Source organism: Clinocottus analis, unplaced genomic scaffold (genome assembly GCF_023055335.1).
Source record: "Clinocottus analis isolate CAN_PGR_092001 unplaced genomic scaffold, fCliAna1.0.p SCAF_3, whole genome shotgun sequence".
NCBI classification, from domain to species: Eukaryota; Metazoa; Chordata; class Actinopteri; order Perciformes; family Cottidae; genus Clinocottus; species Clinocottus analis.
Genome location: NW_027176042.1, coordinates 15,820,563 through 15,837,407, shown reverse-complemented (window position 1 = coordinate 15,837,407; position 16,845 = coordinate 15,820,563). Strand labels below are relative to the sequence as shown.

The 16,845-nt window shown below is 41.6% G+C and overlaps 2 protein-coding genes across 5 annotated transcripts; one reads left to right on the top strand and one right to left on the bottom strand.

Annotated features, from left to right (window-relative positions):
* Positions 1 to 18: 18 nt before the first annotated feature.
* si:dkey-183j2.10 (glutamate receptor U1) lies at positions 19 to 5,119 on the bottom strand. 2 transcript variants are annotated; one of them, XM_068595225.1, is made up of 10 exons: positions 5,012 to 5,119; positions 4,747 to 4,832; positions 2,910 to 2,941; positions 2,634 to 2,813; positions 2,197 to 2,420; positions 1,933 to 2,030; positions 1,603 to 1,820; positions 1,312 to 1,531; positions 966 to 1,210; positions 19 to 618 (listed from the first exon to the last, which is right to left on the bottom strand). In XM_068595225.1, exons 2-10 carry the CDS (start codon positions 4,829 to 4,831, stop codon positions 505 to 507), a joined length of 1,416 nt encoding a protein of 471 aa, XP_068451326.1. In that variant the 5' UTR covers position 4,832; positions 5,012 to 5,119; the 3' UTR covers positions 19 to 504. The 2 variants fall into 2 exon arrangements, with proteins under 2 accessions (XP_068451326.1, XP_068451327.1); XM_068595226.1 differs by lacking the exon at positions 5,012 to 5,119 and adding an exon at positions 4,913 to 4,947.
* Positions 5,120 to 6,525: 1,406 nt separating this feature from the next.
* Positions 6,526 to 14,969, top strand: brpf3a (bromodomain and PHD finger containing, 3a). Of its 3 annotated transcripts, none has more exons than XM_068595223.1 (13): positions 6,526 to 6,850; positions 8,134 to 9,666; positions 9,946 to 10,102; positions 10,945 to 11,073; positions 11,468 to 11,596; positions 11,683 to 11,995; positions 12,099 to 12,407; positions 12,827 to 13,381; positions 13,467 to 13,524; positions 14,021 to 14,109; positions 14,301 to 14,398; positions 14,515 to 14,669; positions 14,765 to 14,969. In XM_068595223.1, the coding sequence occupies exons 2-13, from the start codon at positions 8,153 to 8,155 to the stop codon at positions 14,946 to 14,948; spliced, it is 3,690 nt and encodes a 1,229-aa protein (XP_068451324.1). In that variant the 5' UTR covers positions 6,526 to 6,850; positions 8,134 to 8,152; the 3' UTR covers positions 14,949 to 14,969. The 3 variants fall into 3 exon arrangements, with proteins under 3 accessions (XP_068451324.1, XP_068451325.1, XP_068451323.1); XM_068595224.1 differs by having other exon boundaries at positions 10,942 to 11,073; positions 14,325 to 14,398; XM_068595222.1 differs by having other exon boundaries at positions 6,527 to 6,850; positions 10,942 to 11,073.
* The last annotated feature ends 1,876 nt before the right edge of the window (positions 14,970 to 16,845 follow it).

The window sequence follows — 16,845 nt, the reverse complement described above, 5'->3', positions numbered from 1 at the left end:
CAGTAGGAAGACACCATGCAGAATTATACTTTATTTTATTATTTTAGAAATGCTGTAATGTTTGTCAACACAGCTTTTATGCATGAAACCATTTTTTATTATTATTATTGTTAATATCATGTAATGCCATTGCCAACTGCACAAAACAGCATGATACAGAGTCATACAAAATGAAACGGTTAACTTGAACATGAGCATTATTTGTTAGTTGGATCATTTTAATAATTGTTTTTATAATATTACAACTATAATGTTTGCATTCTCATTTAAATTGTAGCATTCTTACTAAAAATCAATAAAATGATTATTTTAATACAATGTGAGTTTTGTTGTTTTTAAATGCAGTATTTTTTCATTTTTATCTGATCACTGCAAACAAGAAGATTCAAAACCTACAATTAAGTGTCAAAAAACAAAAAGATAAAATGTTCAGACTTGTTAAAATTACATGTTTCCTTGGCAAGGCAATGTTATTTGTATAGCACATTTCAACAACAAGGCGACTCAAAGTGCTTCACATTTTTCTTTATCGTTGTCTACATTTTCTTGGGGTTTGTTTGCATTGCTGGTCCTCAAGCGCAGACTCAGTTCTTCAGTCAGCACGCTGCAGTAGGATTTCTGTGAGAAGGACACATAAAGATAAACAGAAGTGAAACAAATCCTCCCATTAACATATTGATGAATTTAATGTAGACATGGTTGACCAGGTGTCCTCTGCATTTTGTTCCTAAGCGAATGTAAAAACCAATTGGTAAATGACATGGTTGCTTTTAGCTGGAACAGACTTTTGCCATGAAATGATTGAGCAAACATTGCAGCCCGTTGGGCTTACGAAGCAGTTTAAAACCCGATTGTATGAACACAAATGCACACTGAGGAGCACAAGACAAGGCTGTTTGGATTAGTTTCTAAACACTTTGGAGATGAGGGGTTGTTGTTGTTGTTTTCGCCTGATATGCACGCACCCTCTGCTCAGCTGCACTTCTGCGGCTCTTGGAGGTGAGCTCCAGGACAGCCAGCAGTGCTCCCAGCCCCAGGCCCAAGGAGAGAATCAGAAACATCCCCTTGAGGCTGTGAGGCTGCACAGCTGAAGACTTGGCCTTGTCTGCTATGCAGCTGCTGGCCCACCACTTGCTTCGGAGGTAAGCCAGTTCCCCTGCCTCGCTCAGCTGTAGAATTGCCACGCTGAGGTTCTTTATGAGTGGTGAGCCTTAAAGAAATAAATAGGTTTATTGTTAATTGTACAATTTTAAATTATTCATATGTTGTTTTTTTTTAGAGAATGAACATTTTCAAAATGAGTAAGCTCACCAAGGGTGGCAGCAATAGTGTATCCCCTCATTCCAATGACTTCATGTGCCCTGACCAGCTCACAGTGGTGTGCTACTGCCAAGTCCAAAGAAACAGACTCTCCAATGAAGGCAAAGTTTCCTTCTTTTGCACGCCGGACACCATCGTCCATAGTTGGCACAAAACTCTTGCTTCTCTCCATGTGTTCAAAGATTCTGCGATACAATGGAATTTTTGAATTCTGCAAGAAGGATAAACAGTATTAGAGAATAAGCCTTGAGGCGGGGCAATGCATTGATTTGATGTCTGTACCTTAAAGAAGGCGAGGGTGGAAGAGTCAGCCAGACAGCCGTACTCAATTTTATCCTGATTGGCCAAGTCCTCAAAACCTTTCACTGTCAGGTGAGTGGACTCAGAAGTCTTAGAGGAGCTGAAGTTGGAGAAATAACAAGCTAGGAGGACGATGGTAAATAACCACCAGCTGCAGCAGATGACACGTCCTGAAAGAGCTTTGGGGTGTGGCCCAGCACCTGACAGCACAAAAAAAAAGTATAAGAAGTCTCATACAAAGAAGGAGAGAAGTCCCAGAAAATAAACAAAGCAATACAACCACTATCACCAGTGTCTGCTTTTGCCATTTACCTTGGAGAGTCAGAGCTCCAGCTGTGTACCACAGGCTGTGGAGGAGGCTGAATCTGTTCTGCTCACTCTGAGGCTGACTCCACTCATATGGGCTGAGTCTGCATTTAGATAAAATTGTTACTTATTAATGTGGCCGCACACAAAGGGCTTCCACTGACAGCAGACAAGAAGTACAGACCTTGCTATACAAATCCATAGCACAATTAACAACAACACATATTATTATCACTTTACTTAAGACTTTCAACCACCTCCATCACCAACCTGGCAACTATACAGAAGCAAGCAGCAGTCCCCAGGTAGGCAATGAGTATGCCAACCCAGGTCTTGGCTGTAAAGGGGGACAGGAAATCAAACAAGCCTGGTCCCTCTGAGATGTCCTTCCTCAGCAGGATACTGATTCCTGTCTGCATGAACGCTTTGGTCATCCCCACCGCTTTCTCCCGAGCTGCACTAAGAGTCAGCGGAGCAATCGCAAGGTCGGCCTCCTGTCAGAATGGATAAATACTGTACATTTATAGAAATTCCTCAAGGAATTTAAAAGATTCTAATTGCACCAATAACCCTGCTGATATTCTTCACAGCTCATGCTTATTGATTTTTAAGATATTTGTTGTGAGACGCCAGCTGGGTAATTAAAGCTCCTGCAGAGTGGTCGGCTGCCCTTTGACCGCCTCTAAATTTCGTTTTCATGTACTCACCCCTCTCACAATCTCTCCAATCATCCCATTCCAGTTCCCATTCTCATCTTGTCTGCCGTACGAAGCATCTTTCACCAGTTGCACTTTGAACTTGAAGCCCAGTTTCTTTGCCACTTCAGACAGCAGGTCCATGCAAAAGCCTTCCAGTTGAGAGCCTTTGGGCATTGCATATGGCGCTTGCTAAAAGAAAATATGTCAAAAGATGATCAGTGAAGTGTGCTTCATCTTTAAACTGTGTATTTACCTTTAGAGGCTCGAAATAAACACGTTAACTACCTTAATTGTTGTGATTCTCAACTCTGATTGCACTGATGTTTTGGAAGAAAAATAAGACACTTGTTAGGACAATAACTTTTCAAATATATTTTTTAAGTTATACATCCATGGTTCTCAATCTCGGGGTCGGCACCTCCTCAAGGGGTCTTAAAATAAATCTGAGGGGTCACCAGAAGATTACAGGGGTTAAGAAAGAACGAAAAATCGAACTACTGGATGTTTTGACCGCTTCAGGCCTCTCAAAATCCTTTATATAAAACAAAATAAAGATGAAAAACAAATAACCCTTTGGATGAACTTCAAAGAGCAAAAGGCAACTGTTTTTATCTAAGCCTGCTTTAGTGATGGCAATGTTGGTCTATTGATTGGTTTACCACTTTGATCCAAACAGGATCAACAACAGGTATTGGATGGATCAGGATGAGACTTTGGCCTTTATAGTTCCAAGAAGATGAACCATAATGACTTTGGTGATCCCCTGACATTTCATCTAACACGGCAGGTCTTAGTTTTCAGCTATCCAATAATGAAATATGTCAACATCTACGACATGGATTGGCACTACCTTCTGTAAAGACATTCATGGTTCCTTGAGGACGAATCCTACTGACTTAAGTGACCCCTTGACTTTTCTGACAATAGCATTTGGCTCAAAGCACCTCTTTGCCTACAAACAGCCACACAAAGCTGAGCTGCAGAATCTTTGCGGTGCTTATACAACTTTGATTGTTTGTTTGTTCTGTTATGGTATGTTTAAAAATGTGATGTAATATATAGATGATGCAAATGAAAAATAGCGTTCTGTATTGGATGTTATTGAAGTAATATTTGTTTTGACTATAAAAAGGGAGAAAGGCGTGAGGGGGCAACTTATAACATTGATACATTATGAGAAGAACTGACTACTGATTTATCTTGACAGATGGGTTGGACCGCCGATCCTCCCTTGGTTTTTTGCAGCTAAATTTAGCAGAATCAAAGAGCCCTTTGTGCATTGGCCATCTTCAGACTTTACTCTGACATGCAGAGATGTCTGAGGTGAACTTTGGGGCGAATATATTGACCTTTTCATAACTGGTTTCCTGTATCCAAGAGATCTGGCCACTCTACTCTTCTACTTGAAACAGTTTTCACACCACAATCTATATAGAGCATTGTTTTAATTCAAAGAGTCTCAATGCCATGGCACTGTGAGATGGGAGGGAAGTCAAAGAGTATCAAAAGCCTTGATTCAGGCCAAGGCCTTGGGGATCCATCACCACAGGGTGATTCTGACAACCATCCGATCCTCCTTTTCAAAAGATGACACGTATACAAGCTCTTCAAGACTTTTTGGCCACTCTGAGACACAAGGCCTTTGTTTGCTCCAAAGAGTTGATTTATTACCGTTTTTTTGTGAGAGAGTCAACTGGCGTGCTTCCTTTTCTGTGTTTATACAAGAGTTGGACAGGATGTAGCGCTACACTTTGATTTTGATCCGAGCTGACTGTTTATGTATTTATGTCTCATCAAGCCTGAGACTTTTTTTTTTACCAATCCAGCAGCGAAAACATGAGACGTTTTGGCAGACAAATAAAGCAAGCTGTCCCCTACACTGAATTACAAATACAAAGACCGGGTCAAACTTTGAAAAAGAAAGTGACAAAACAACATTTTCTCATTTTGTCCAATATACCACTTTCTCCATCACTACATCAGTCACAGTCATGCTCAACATGGTTTGAAATTGATCAGTGTTATCTAACAAGCGTGGTTAAATCTGATACATTGATTAGGTGTGGCAGTAACATATTTGCATATGTACAAAACTGTGATTAACAAAGAGATAGTTTCTTACCTGCAGTGCACACTCCCATGTCCAGGAAAAACCCAACGGACAATACAAAGAAGTTAGACAGCGTCCTGATTCTACTGATTTGCATCCTACAAGGACAAAAGACAATTAGGTTGGTTGTGCATCAGATGAGTCACGTGTATAAATTTAAATACATGTACATAGAGACCTTTCTTGAAAAAATGCAAAGCTGTGGGTCAAATTAACAAATGAAGTAGTGCCACCGACAACCAACGAGTTGAGTGCATATGATGGAAGTCCAAAGCACCTGACAAGAGTCCAAGATGTGGCTGCAGCTGGCACGTCAGACTTCAGACAGACCTTGGTGAGCTCGACTGTGATGCAGAGTGATCTGAAGTTTTTCAGATTCAAATGTGTTGAGACAGACAGCAAAGTTTTTGTGGGTGGAGAAAGTGGAAGAATTTTAAAGGGGCGGGAAGAAGCAGCATGAACATCTCACTTTCACTGTTGAACAAAATGTGGTTATTTCTGTTAAAAATCAATCGTATCTTAATAATATGAATGAATATAATTGTCTTGTTACAGAACAGTACCATCAAACTTATATTGTATTGAGAGAGACTATCACAGATTTTATAATATTTACATTACATGAACAAAGTTCAATATTTGCTGGAAGCAGATGTCATTGTATATTACAATTACAAGAGCTACACTTGAAGTTTATATAGAAAAAAAAAACATTTTAGAAGTGTTGTTAGCAATACTGTGCAATCAATTACATACTTGAATACCTTCTACAGATTAAAGGAACGAATATGAATGTTACGTGTGTAGATTCCTTTGAAGGTGTTTGTCAGAACTCAATATTAAACAAGCTCTAAAGAGCGTTTTGAGCATAACAGCCCTCTCTGCTCTTTATTAACACTTTCAAAGGAAAAAAATCTGACCACAGAATTGAGTGACCGGCAAACGATTTTGTAATGCCCTGAAGGTTTATCAAATTGTGGCAAAACGGTGAAGGAAAAAAAAAACATAGTGAGTGAACATATTCATGGAGGAGGACCAAACATAAAACATAAATGTGATGGAGCTTGAAGATGGCCAATGAAAGAAGTTGGAGGTTCAGAAAAACAACATAAAAAGTAATAATATTTTATTATGGATTGGGCACAGATAAAAACTACAAATCTGTTGAATGCTAGCAGGGAACTTTTTTCAACTGTGACGCTTGTAAATCAATATTTGAAAATGCCATTTTTTTGTCAGAATGGATGGTCTTGTCCACATGAAATTGTATGTTTTAATTAACTATTTCATTTTCTAACACAAATACAATAGCAAGGATACCAACAGGCATGATAACAATATGCTTCACTCCAATGAAAACATTTCCCTTTCTATTTTACCATTCGTCTCTTAAACAATAGAAAGAGCTAATGTATAACAATGTAATACATAATAATTTAGTATTGCAATATTATATTAATATACAGCGCTCAAGCGAGACAGTCCCAAAGACAGACAAACCAAGAAAAAGCTAAGAAAAGCTATCTCTGCTCAAGCTGCTATCTCATTAGAGATAGCAGGTGTATGTCTATAACAGGTACAACATGGGTCTATGGGAAAAGAAGACGGGGCTATAAGGCGCGCAATATACGTCTCGTTGTTTTTCTCATCGCTTCTTTCTGTCGTGATCTCCGGATTGAGTTCGATGTAGTCGTTGTATTTTTGTGACCAATCAGAAAACAATGCGCGTTGTGCGCGAGGCAAAGCAGCGACCTACAATTGGCTGAGGTGCGTTTTTTCCAAAGGGGCGTATTTTTCAACCCATCTCGACTGAATATTTAGCCTCATCCAAGGAACATTAATTTGATATCTTCCGAATTTTGCAACCCTCTATTTGGGAACAGACATCGTTTGACAGGTTTAAACCACAACAATGAAACCAGGTCGAGTTTGTTTGTTTGACCGAAGTCACAGCGGAGATCTGAAGTGCTGAAGATGACGCTGTCGCTCCTGAAATTACCGGCGAGCTAAGCTAACGCCTAGCATGTCCGCCTTGGTTGTAGTCTGTCACTAGCTGACATTTAGTTGGTGCAGTTATTCTGTTTGGCACTCGCCCCGCGGAGGACGACTTCACAAGGTAAACCACTCCGACGCGTTCTGCGTTTTCAGCGGCGCTCAGCAAACCTGCCGTTGGGCGAACGTTACACGACTTCTGTGTGTCCTGTACGACCGAGTATCGTTATCAACATCAACGAGACAACCTTTTCGCTGGGGTCTGGAGTACAAAGCTGTAGACGAAACGTTGCACATTGGCGGTGTCGTGATCTAATGTGTACATGCAAGTAATTTATGCATTAAGGCACGGCGCATTCAGTGCGCCTGCTTTCTGGTTGCTGTTGGCATGTATAATTGGGCTACTAATCAACTTGCAATCCAAATGTTGTCTCTGCTGTTGTGCGCTTAAAATGGCTGACAGATGTTAGATACTCGGGTTGGTATTTAGCGCTCGTCAACCTAACTACGCACAGCAACAGGGGAAAAAAAATAGAGGATTCTGGCATTTGATTGGACCGAGGGAAATGTGGGGCTGGTACAGACTCCGGATTGGACCAATAGAGAGACAGTTTAGGTGCATACATGCGAGCAGTACAATTTACTGTAGTTGTGTTTGTGCAGCAAGAGTACTTGAGGTAACGTGCTGTGTTTGTAATTGAACAGCACCAGAGTTGACCCCTTTTCCCCTCTAACTATAATCGAAAAGGAAACGCAACAAATCTTAATAAAAAAGCTAAATAAGAGTGCAGTCTTTATATTTGCAGCAGTAAAGGAGCATGATTAATCAGGGTAACACAACATTCATAATGATAGAATATAAAATAAGCTCTTATGGCAGAATATGATACAATTTAGTAACCAAAGGCAGTTTGAAGGCAATATTATATAATTATTTGCTTCTAACTTTACAACTGTTTTCATTTGATTTCATTATAATTAAGAAAATATGCTTTAAACAGCATGGTAGGTTGGTGTAGGGTATCTAGGATAACTGGATACCCTTCACTTTAAGTTGATCAATTCGATGGTGTGAAAATAGTGATGATATCCTTAAAATTGTCATGGCATTACATAGGTGTTGAATTTAAATAGCCAACATTGTAGATTCATGTTGTTTTATAATTCAACATTTACTGCAGGATTCACTCGTGGTGTGATAATATCCTGAAAACCAAAACAATTATTTCCCAAGAAAATCTGATTTAGATTTGATTGACTTGAGACCAATGATTACATGGTATAGATTTTCAACATATACAACTTAATAATGACAAATAAACAGTGATTGTACCTCCTTAATAGATTATTAAAGTAGAAAGTGTTGACATTGCATTAAAGCATTTTCATCCCTTTTGTATCTGTTAGGGAGCTGGTTTGAACTCCCATGCGGAAGGTGAGGAGGTGGGAATGTGAGACAGTTGCTAGTGGACTCAACATGGGTAGGGGCCGAGGCCGAGGGAGAGGAAGGGGCAGGGGATCATCTGGGCAGTTACGGCCCCCCTCGCCCTACAGACTGCAGCTCTCCCCATCCAGGGAGACTCTGACGTACGCTCAGGCGCAGAAAATAGTCGAGGTGGACCTAGAAGGAAGGCTCCATCGAATCAACATCACGGATGCTCTGCCAGTGATTACTGAGGACGAGATGATGGCGCAGGACATTGCTGAGTGCAACAGCAACAAGGAGAACAGTGAACAAACGCAGACTAAAACTAGATCGTGGAGGAAACCCTCAAACAGTAAAAGCAGGAAGAGTGGTAAAAATACGTCGCATCAGAACCAACGGCCTGGCTCCCAGCAGCACACCGGGCCTACTAATTCTCTCCAGCAACCGTCCCACCAAATCCCTTTGCCTGAGCCCATCTTTCGTGTGCTAAGTTCAGTTTGTCCCTCAGAGGCGCCTCCTCTCCCGACAGCCTACTATCGTTTCATAGAAAAGTCAATGGAGGAACAGGACAGTGTGGCGGAGTACGACATGGACGAGGAGGACCTAGCCTGGCTGGAGATGGTTAACCAAAAGAGGGTGTGTGACGGCCACGCCTCCGTATCTGCAGACACCTTTGAGCTGCTGATCGACCGTCTGGAGAGGGAATCCATCTTGGAGTCCCGCAGCCAGGCTCTGTCCCAGAGTGCCGTAGACGAGGATGCTTTCTGCTGTGTCTGTTTGGATGACGAATGTTTGAACAGTAATGTCATCCTGTTCTGTGATATCTGCAATCTGGCCGTCCACCAGGAGTGTTACGGTGTGCCCTACGTACCTGAGGGTCAGTGGCTGTGCCGCTGCTGCCTGCAGTCCCCTTCCCGTCCTGTAGACTGTGTGCTCTGTCCTAACCGAGGAGGTGCCTTCAAACAGACAAGTGATGGACGTTGGGCCCACGTTGTCTGTGCCATATGGATTCCAGAGGTGTGCTTTGCCAACACAGTGTTTTTGGAGCCTGTTGAGGGGGTCAAGAACATCCCTCCTGCTCGCTGGAAACTTACTTGCTACCTGTGTAAGCAGAAAGGCAGAGGAGCATCCATTCAGTGCCACAAAGCCAACTGCTACAGGGCCTTTCATGTCACATGCGCCCAGAAGGCTGGCCTGTTCATGAAGATAGACCCAGTCCGGGAGACAGGCGTCAACGGTACCACCTTCTCTGTGAAGAAGACTGCTTTCTGTGAGCATCATTCTCCAGTGGGGTCTCGGCGGGACGGGTCTGGAGACGAGTCAGTAGAAGGGAGACTGGTGGGGGGCAGAGGTAACCGGGGTCAAAGGTCCTACACTCAAAGCCCCCCACCACCTCCACCACCAAACAAAAAGGCTACCAAGGGCCAGAAGAAGAAAAATGCAAAAGGGTCTGGTCGGTCGACACGCCGCTCAACTGTGCCTGTGCTGCTCGTGCCTCAGATCCCCTCTCACAGGTGTGACATTTGCATACTGTCAAAATTTACATACCCAGCATGCTTTATTCATTGACTATGGTGTCTGCTGCCTTACAATATATTATTAGTATTCTTGCAGTTTTCCACAGGAAACATTCTCCAATCTAGGTTTTGAGACATTAAGATTAATTAATGTGTACTTGTATTGATACTTAAAATAATCTTACTATAAAGACATTAGTTAATACATTTCTGGCATTATTATGACCATCAGTACTGCAACGTAGTTTTTAATGTATAACTGTTACATCTCCACAGGCTGAACACGATCTGCACAGGAGTTGAAGTCCAGAGGAAGAATCAGTTCATGCAGAGGCTTCATAACTACTGGTTACTGAAACGACAGTCACGAAATGGGATGCCTTTAATACGCCGACTTCATTCCCATCTACAGGCCCAAAAGACCTCAGAGCAGGTGAGGAGAGAGATGATGACTAGTGTGTGCGTTTAAAAGGAAAATTAGAGAAATAAAACCTTCTGATGAATAAATAATTGATAACTCCAATTAAAGCGGGCGGCCACATTGTTTTTGACTTAGTTAATATATCTGTTGGGTGGAGTATGATAATTGATTCACACCAGTATATTTACATTATTTTGAGTATCAAGCCTTCCCTGAACCAATGAAGTCTGAGTCAGCCAAGCCACTGGAATCAAACCACTTCACACCATGTTTGTATTCTCACACACTGAAATCAAAACATAAGTCAGGACATCACACTTAGAAATGGTTGATTGAAATAGATGGCGGGTTTCCACATACTCCTTCACAGCTCTGTTATCTCTGCTGTGGACCTCTCACTGCTGCAGAGGGCGACGACGTGTGAAAAGTTATGGATATTGCTTACTATCTATTGCCCACTCATTTATGATGGCAGGGGGATGCCATAAGCTGTTACGGTGTATAAACCATAAAATGCAAGTTTAAAACAATTTACTCTTGGATGTGTTTTGTGATTGTACGATTACAGTAATGTCCCTACGGTTGCTTTTTCTTTGTGAAAATGTGTATTGTATGCAAATCTAAATTGTGATCCATCTACTTTTCACCAAAATTGTCTTCACACAGCTTTTTCTTATTGAAGATATGACCTGATTATTGTGATTTTCTTCCTTCCTGGAGATCTTGTGGGGGACTAAAACATAGACTTTCCAATAAGCGTCTAGAGGCTGGACCAGAGGAAAGACTGATTGTGGTGGATTAAAGCTAAACAAGACGTGTGTTCACTTTGTGCTTTTTCCTTTTGTGTTTAGAAGGAACCTGATGAGAAGCTGTGTGCTGCAAGAGACGAGCTACGCTACTGGCAAAAGTTGAGGCAAGACCTGGAAAGAGCTAGGCTGCTGGTGGAACTCATCCGCAAGAGAGAGCGGCTAAAGAGAGAGCAGGTGCGTTACAGAGGAAGTGCAGAGACAAGCTATAATTATTTGTGGTTATTTTGTAACGTCAGCATTCTCATTCATAAGCACATCTGTTAGAGCTGAGACTAATTCTAAAGTAATCAGTCGATTGGGGGAAAATTATTCAGCAATTTGAGTAAATGTATTATTTAAGGAATTTGCTCTGAATCCAATGCTTATTTTTTTGTCATCTATGATGAATATCTCATAATCGCATAAATGTGGACTGTTGATCGAACAAAATAGGCAATTTAAATTTCTTTGAATACCTTCTCTGAGATTTCATCTTGGTTCTATTTCGAGTTTGTTATTCACTTGAATCACCGCAGAGTGACTTTGTTAATCCGCTCCTCACCCGTGTGTGTACGTCATGGCTCCTCAGATGAAAATTCAGCAGGCTGCTCTCGAGTTGAAGTTGACCCCTGCGTTGGTTCTTCTGCGATCCACCTTGGAACAACTGCAGGAGAAGGACACATCAAAAATCTTCTCTCAGCCTGTCAATCTGTCAGAGGTTGGTGCAGTTAGAAAACCGTCTGCTTAAATACACTCTTTATATCACTGACTCAGCTAACAGTCTTATTTTCATCATCCACTGAGGTCCCAGATTACTTGGAGTTTATTTCCCAACCCATGGACTTCTCCACCATGTGTACCAAACTGGAGGGACATGCTTATTGCTCCATCGCAGACCTCGAGAAGGACTTTAACCTCATGATCTCCAACTGCCTCAAGTACAACTCCAAGGACACCATGTTTCACAAGACAGCCTTACAACTCCGGGAGGTGGGTGGAGCCGTTCTTCGTCACGCCCACAGGCAGTCTCAGAGCATCGGCCTGGACCCCAGCACTGGGATGCACGTCTCAGAGTCTCCGAACAGACATGGCTTCTACAACTGTACATGGGACGACGGTAAGTTGAGAGTGAAAACAAGTTATTTCTCTATGATCATAACCCTCAAGCCTCATTTGTTTTTATTCCTTTTTTGTTTCTTTTCTTGTTATACCTTCTTCAGTCGACTCTCTGTTGGACCCAGAGAACAGACTGCACTTAACCACAGATGAACAACTGAAGGCCTTACTGGACAAACTGGACATGGTTGGATCCATGCGCACCAGTGGGGGTCGAACCAAGCGCATCAGGTTGCTGCGCCGAGAGATCAACTCTCTCAGACAGAAGGTGAATCAGCAGCAGCAAAACTCTGTGAATGGCAATGACAAAGACAGCGAAGGAAAAGAAGAAGAAGAGGAGGAAGAAAAGAAGCAGAAGAAAAAGAAAAAAAAGACAACTGGACCTTTGACAGCCATGTCAAACTCTGGGACAGGTAAAAAAATAAATAAAATGTCTTCCGTATATTTTGTGCCATTAGGCCATTGCTAACATTGTACGGCAGCATTATGTAGGCACATTATTTAGTGTATTAAGAGCAACTAACAATTATTTACATTATCGATTAATCTGCCGTTTTGTTTTTTATTAATTTTGTCGAGGACATATCAAATTGTGATGTCTATTATAATACTCTGAAGTCCTCTGTGACGCCTTTCTAGTATGTTGTTTTGTCCGATCAACGGACAAATGTATCATAATCATTTTACAATGAATGAAACCTTAAAGAGCAGCAAATCCTCATATTGGAGAAGCTACAACCAGTGAAGTTCAGATGTTTTAGTTAATTAATGACATAAGATTCAACGACTAGTAATTTTAGCTGTATTCATAATACATATCTCTTTGATCCAGATGACTCTCCACCTGTGCTCGAACTCACCTGCCCGGTATCATCGCCGCTGCCAGGAGATGCTCCTCTCGAACCTCCTGTCCTGGGCATCGTACCTGGAGGGCGAAGGTCTCCTGGACGCTCCTACAAGCGTCAGAGGTCATCCCGCAGTGGAAGCAAAAGCCAAGGTGAAGATGAGGCTGAAGTTGGTGAAACGCCTTCATCACAACAGGAGGCAGTTCATGAGGTTACACCGCTGGGGACACCCCCGACTCTGCCTTTGGTTGGAGTCGGTCGTCGTACGTCTGTTCTGTTTAAAAAGGCAAAAAATGGGGCGCGACAGGTGAAAAACAAGTCTCCACCACAACAGAATGGTAAAACGTCTGAGGGTAAAACCAACGGGTTGGACAGCACCTCTGCCAGCCCAAATTCACCCAGTGTGACCAACATCACCACCTTGCCTCCCACTCCAAGCGCCTCGCCTGCACCTCCCTCTCCTTCCTCACACCACCTCAGGTCCAGAGGCCCCAGCTCAGAAAGTGAAGCAGACAAACTCCTTCCACCACCCAGAGAAGGAGGTGAGGACAAAATAAATCATTTAAATACAACCAGCGATTATAAAAAAGTCCATATTTGTCACCATTTCATTGGTGTTTCTGCTAGGGCTGACAAATGGAAAGCACACCTCTGCAGACCACGATGATGACGACCAAAAACTAAAGTGAGTATTGAGTCACAGATGCAACGAGACCAATGCAGGAACTACTCGTACAAACAGATTTGTTTTTCAGACTACTAAACTTGTCTTTATGTCCGCTGAATCAGGGGGCATTAATTAAGCTAATGCTCTAACAAATCTCAGAAAGGTGTGCTTCGTCATGAACAAGTTGCATTCACCAGGCAGAACAAATATCTCTCTCATCTTTTCTTGTATCCTTCCTGTGGATTCATAAAATGTGTGGAAATAGAATTGGGACCAAAAGTTCTATTAACAGCTACAAAAAGCCAGCAAGATAAGAAACCGTGTCTCTCTGTTTATTGACTCCCCGCGACGACAGAAACACACACAACAAACAGCGCTGTCCATTATTCTGAAACAACAGCTAAGCGATGGCAACGTGAATCTCCAATCAATTCTTAGTCGGGCATACTTCTAGAAAAGATAGTCTGACCCTAACTCACCTAACTCTCTCGCTTTTCTCTTCTCTTGTTAACAGCTGTAGTGTCTCGCCACCCAAAAAAAGTCGTGGTAAACCTGCGTTGGCAAAGGTTCCTGACAGTGAGCACGGAGACATCTGTTTGTCTGGTGTGTATGATGGGAAGGCAATGAAAAACACAATGAAATGCATACATCTTTGAATGTTTAATGGATGCATAATGTAAAAATGTTGCACACAAAGGTTTTTATGAGCAATACAATGTAATGAAATTTTCAGTTTGTGCTCACGGTGTCCTGAATACAATTTAATTGGATGTATTTGAATATCCCATTCACAGGACAGTCTACGCTTCTGTCTTTAGATAGTGAGGCCGAGCTCGGACCTCTGGACCTAGTTTGGGCCAAATGCAGAGGATATCCATCATACCCAGCCATGGTGAGGGCGTCTCTGCTCTTGCAGTTTCTGCTGTACATGCAAAGACTCAAAGCTGACAAAGAAGAAGGCCTCATGATAGATCAGTCCACTTGAACTGACATCATTTGTTGTTTCAGATTGTGGATCCAGATATGCCCCAGGAAGGGCTTCTTCACAACGGCATCCCCATTCCAGTGCCTCCCGTGGAGGTGCTCAAACTGGGCGAATGGAGAGAAACGGAAGAAGGGGAAAAGCTCTTCTTAGTGCTTTTCTTTGACACCAAAAGAACTTGGTAAGATTCAGACCGGCAGGCCGGCTAAACCTCAGGCTTAATTTTCAAACAATCGTGTCTTGGTCACTTTGAAAATGGTGCCTCTTGGTTTTCAGGCAGTGGCTCCCTCGGAACAAATTACTGCCGATGGGTCTAGACGACACCGTCGACAAGCTGCGCTTAATGGAAGGCAAGAAACCCAGCGTCCGCAAGTCTGTACACACTGCATACGACCGGGCCATGGTGCATTTGAACCACGTGAGAGGAAATCTAAACTTCACTCCCTCCAATTTTATATAAAAGTTTAGTTTTAAGATTTTATCATCTTAAACAGGCTGTGTGGTTATTATATGTTTAGAAGCTTCATCAACGCTCTTACAAAGGTGTGAAAGTAAAACAAAGGGTTAACAGTTGATGGTATCGTAGAGTTTTACTGTCATACAACTGTTTATCTGATTTATAACACAGAGAAAAAAAGTGCTTGAAGACATTTTCCTAGATGTGTTCATTTATTCATGTAATTTTTGTAAAAGATTTTACACAACCACTGTTGCTATGTGTCTATAGAAAGTTTTTTTATTTTAGGCCAAAGTGAGTCAAGACTTAGGTGAGAGAAGTGTAAATATTTAATCTTCAAAGGGAACGTCTTGATTCAAAACATATTTAGATTGTATTTGCCATTGAAATGTGTTTTTTGAAGTGTGAAAGTCCCACTTAATGTTCACGTCATATCTGGAAGAGTTACATTTTTGCCATCAAAAACTAAATAGTCAGTTATAAACTATATTTCTAAATATATGTAAACTTTATTTTCAAATGAATGTAATGGGAACCACACTTAACCATTCCTTCAGATCCTATCGTTGATATTGAAAGGTGTTATCTAAAATAACCACAAGAAACCTGCTCACGCTGGCATTGACATTAAATTACGAACTTTGTTTGACTCCTAGAAGATGTGTGTACACATTTTATTCAACAATTCTGAGAATTGTTTAGTTCATACAAAATATTTGTCAAAAGAACAATATGAAATGAAAAGAAATACTGATACCGGATGCCAAAGCAAACATTGAACTTCTAGTCCAGATATGACGCGCCACAGGCGAGACTTCAGAGGTCTTTACTTATTTTTCCATATTGTGAAACTGTGTTATGATACTAGAACGTTGGAGTACCCAGTGCAGCTACTTAGTTAGTGAGGTGTGAAGCCACTACAAAGATGAAGCTGATTATTATTATGTGGTTATGACAAATTCTACTGCAATCACTCACTGAAGAACTTGCAAATCTGGCTGAAATGACTTGAAAAGCACAAAGCGTTTTAAAGAAGACTTGTAAGATTGGTCCTGGGGTGGGGTGGGGGGGGGGTTGTGTGTGTGTGCGTGTGCGTGTGTGTGTGTGTGTGTGTGTGTGTGCGTGTGTGCGTGTGTGTGTGTGTGTGTACAGTATATACATATATGAATACAACATCAGTGTAGTAAAGGTGCATGTGTATAGTTTTGTAAATATGTAAATGTATGTTTATATTGGCTTACATTAAGTAATTTAAGGAATGCAAATCAAATTTAGATTTTAATTTATAATTTGTGGCAGTCGAGAGTGTTATTTAAAAAGTAAAATATTGAAAAGATTTATGTATGACGCTAAGTAGCTCTCTGTAACAGTGATGGTATTCACCAACATGTCAGAATATATTCTCTAGAAGCGGCACAAGACCTGAGCTCTGTAGGCAGCAGTGACCGCACTAGTCTACAAAAGCTGTTTCTTTTTTCTTGGGTGGAACAGGAGATTTTTGATCTTGTCATTTGAATTGTACTTCAAGATCTATAATCTGCCTGAGACAATATTTTCTCACACAAGAATAAATGCTGTTTGAAACAAATGCATGCGTGTCGTCTAACCGTGTTTTACCTGCTCACCTCCGTACACGGTATCATCTGAGTTGGTTGAGAGGTCATTTAAAGACCGAATGTAAGTATTACAAGAGGGACAGCAGGAATGTTAAACCTGACAGTGGGCTTGTGTGTGTGCCACATCAGTACAGGATCTTCAACATTTCTAGGAAAATAAGAGGTAAATAGTGCAAGCTTTCATCAAGGTCTTCCGCCTGATTAAGGCCTTGGAGATGGAGTCTTTGTATGCTGCTTTAGTTCTGCATCTAGACCTAAACTGGGTTCAGATGTGTGTGCGCGCA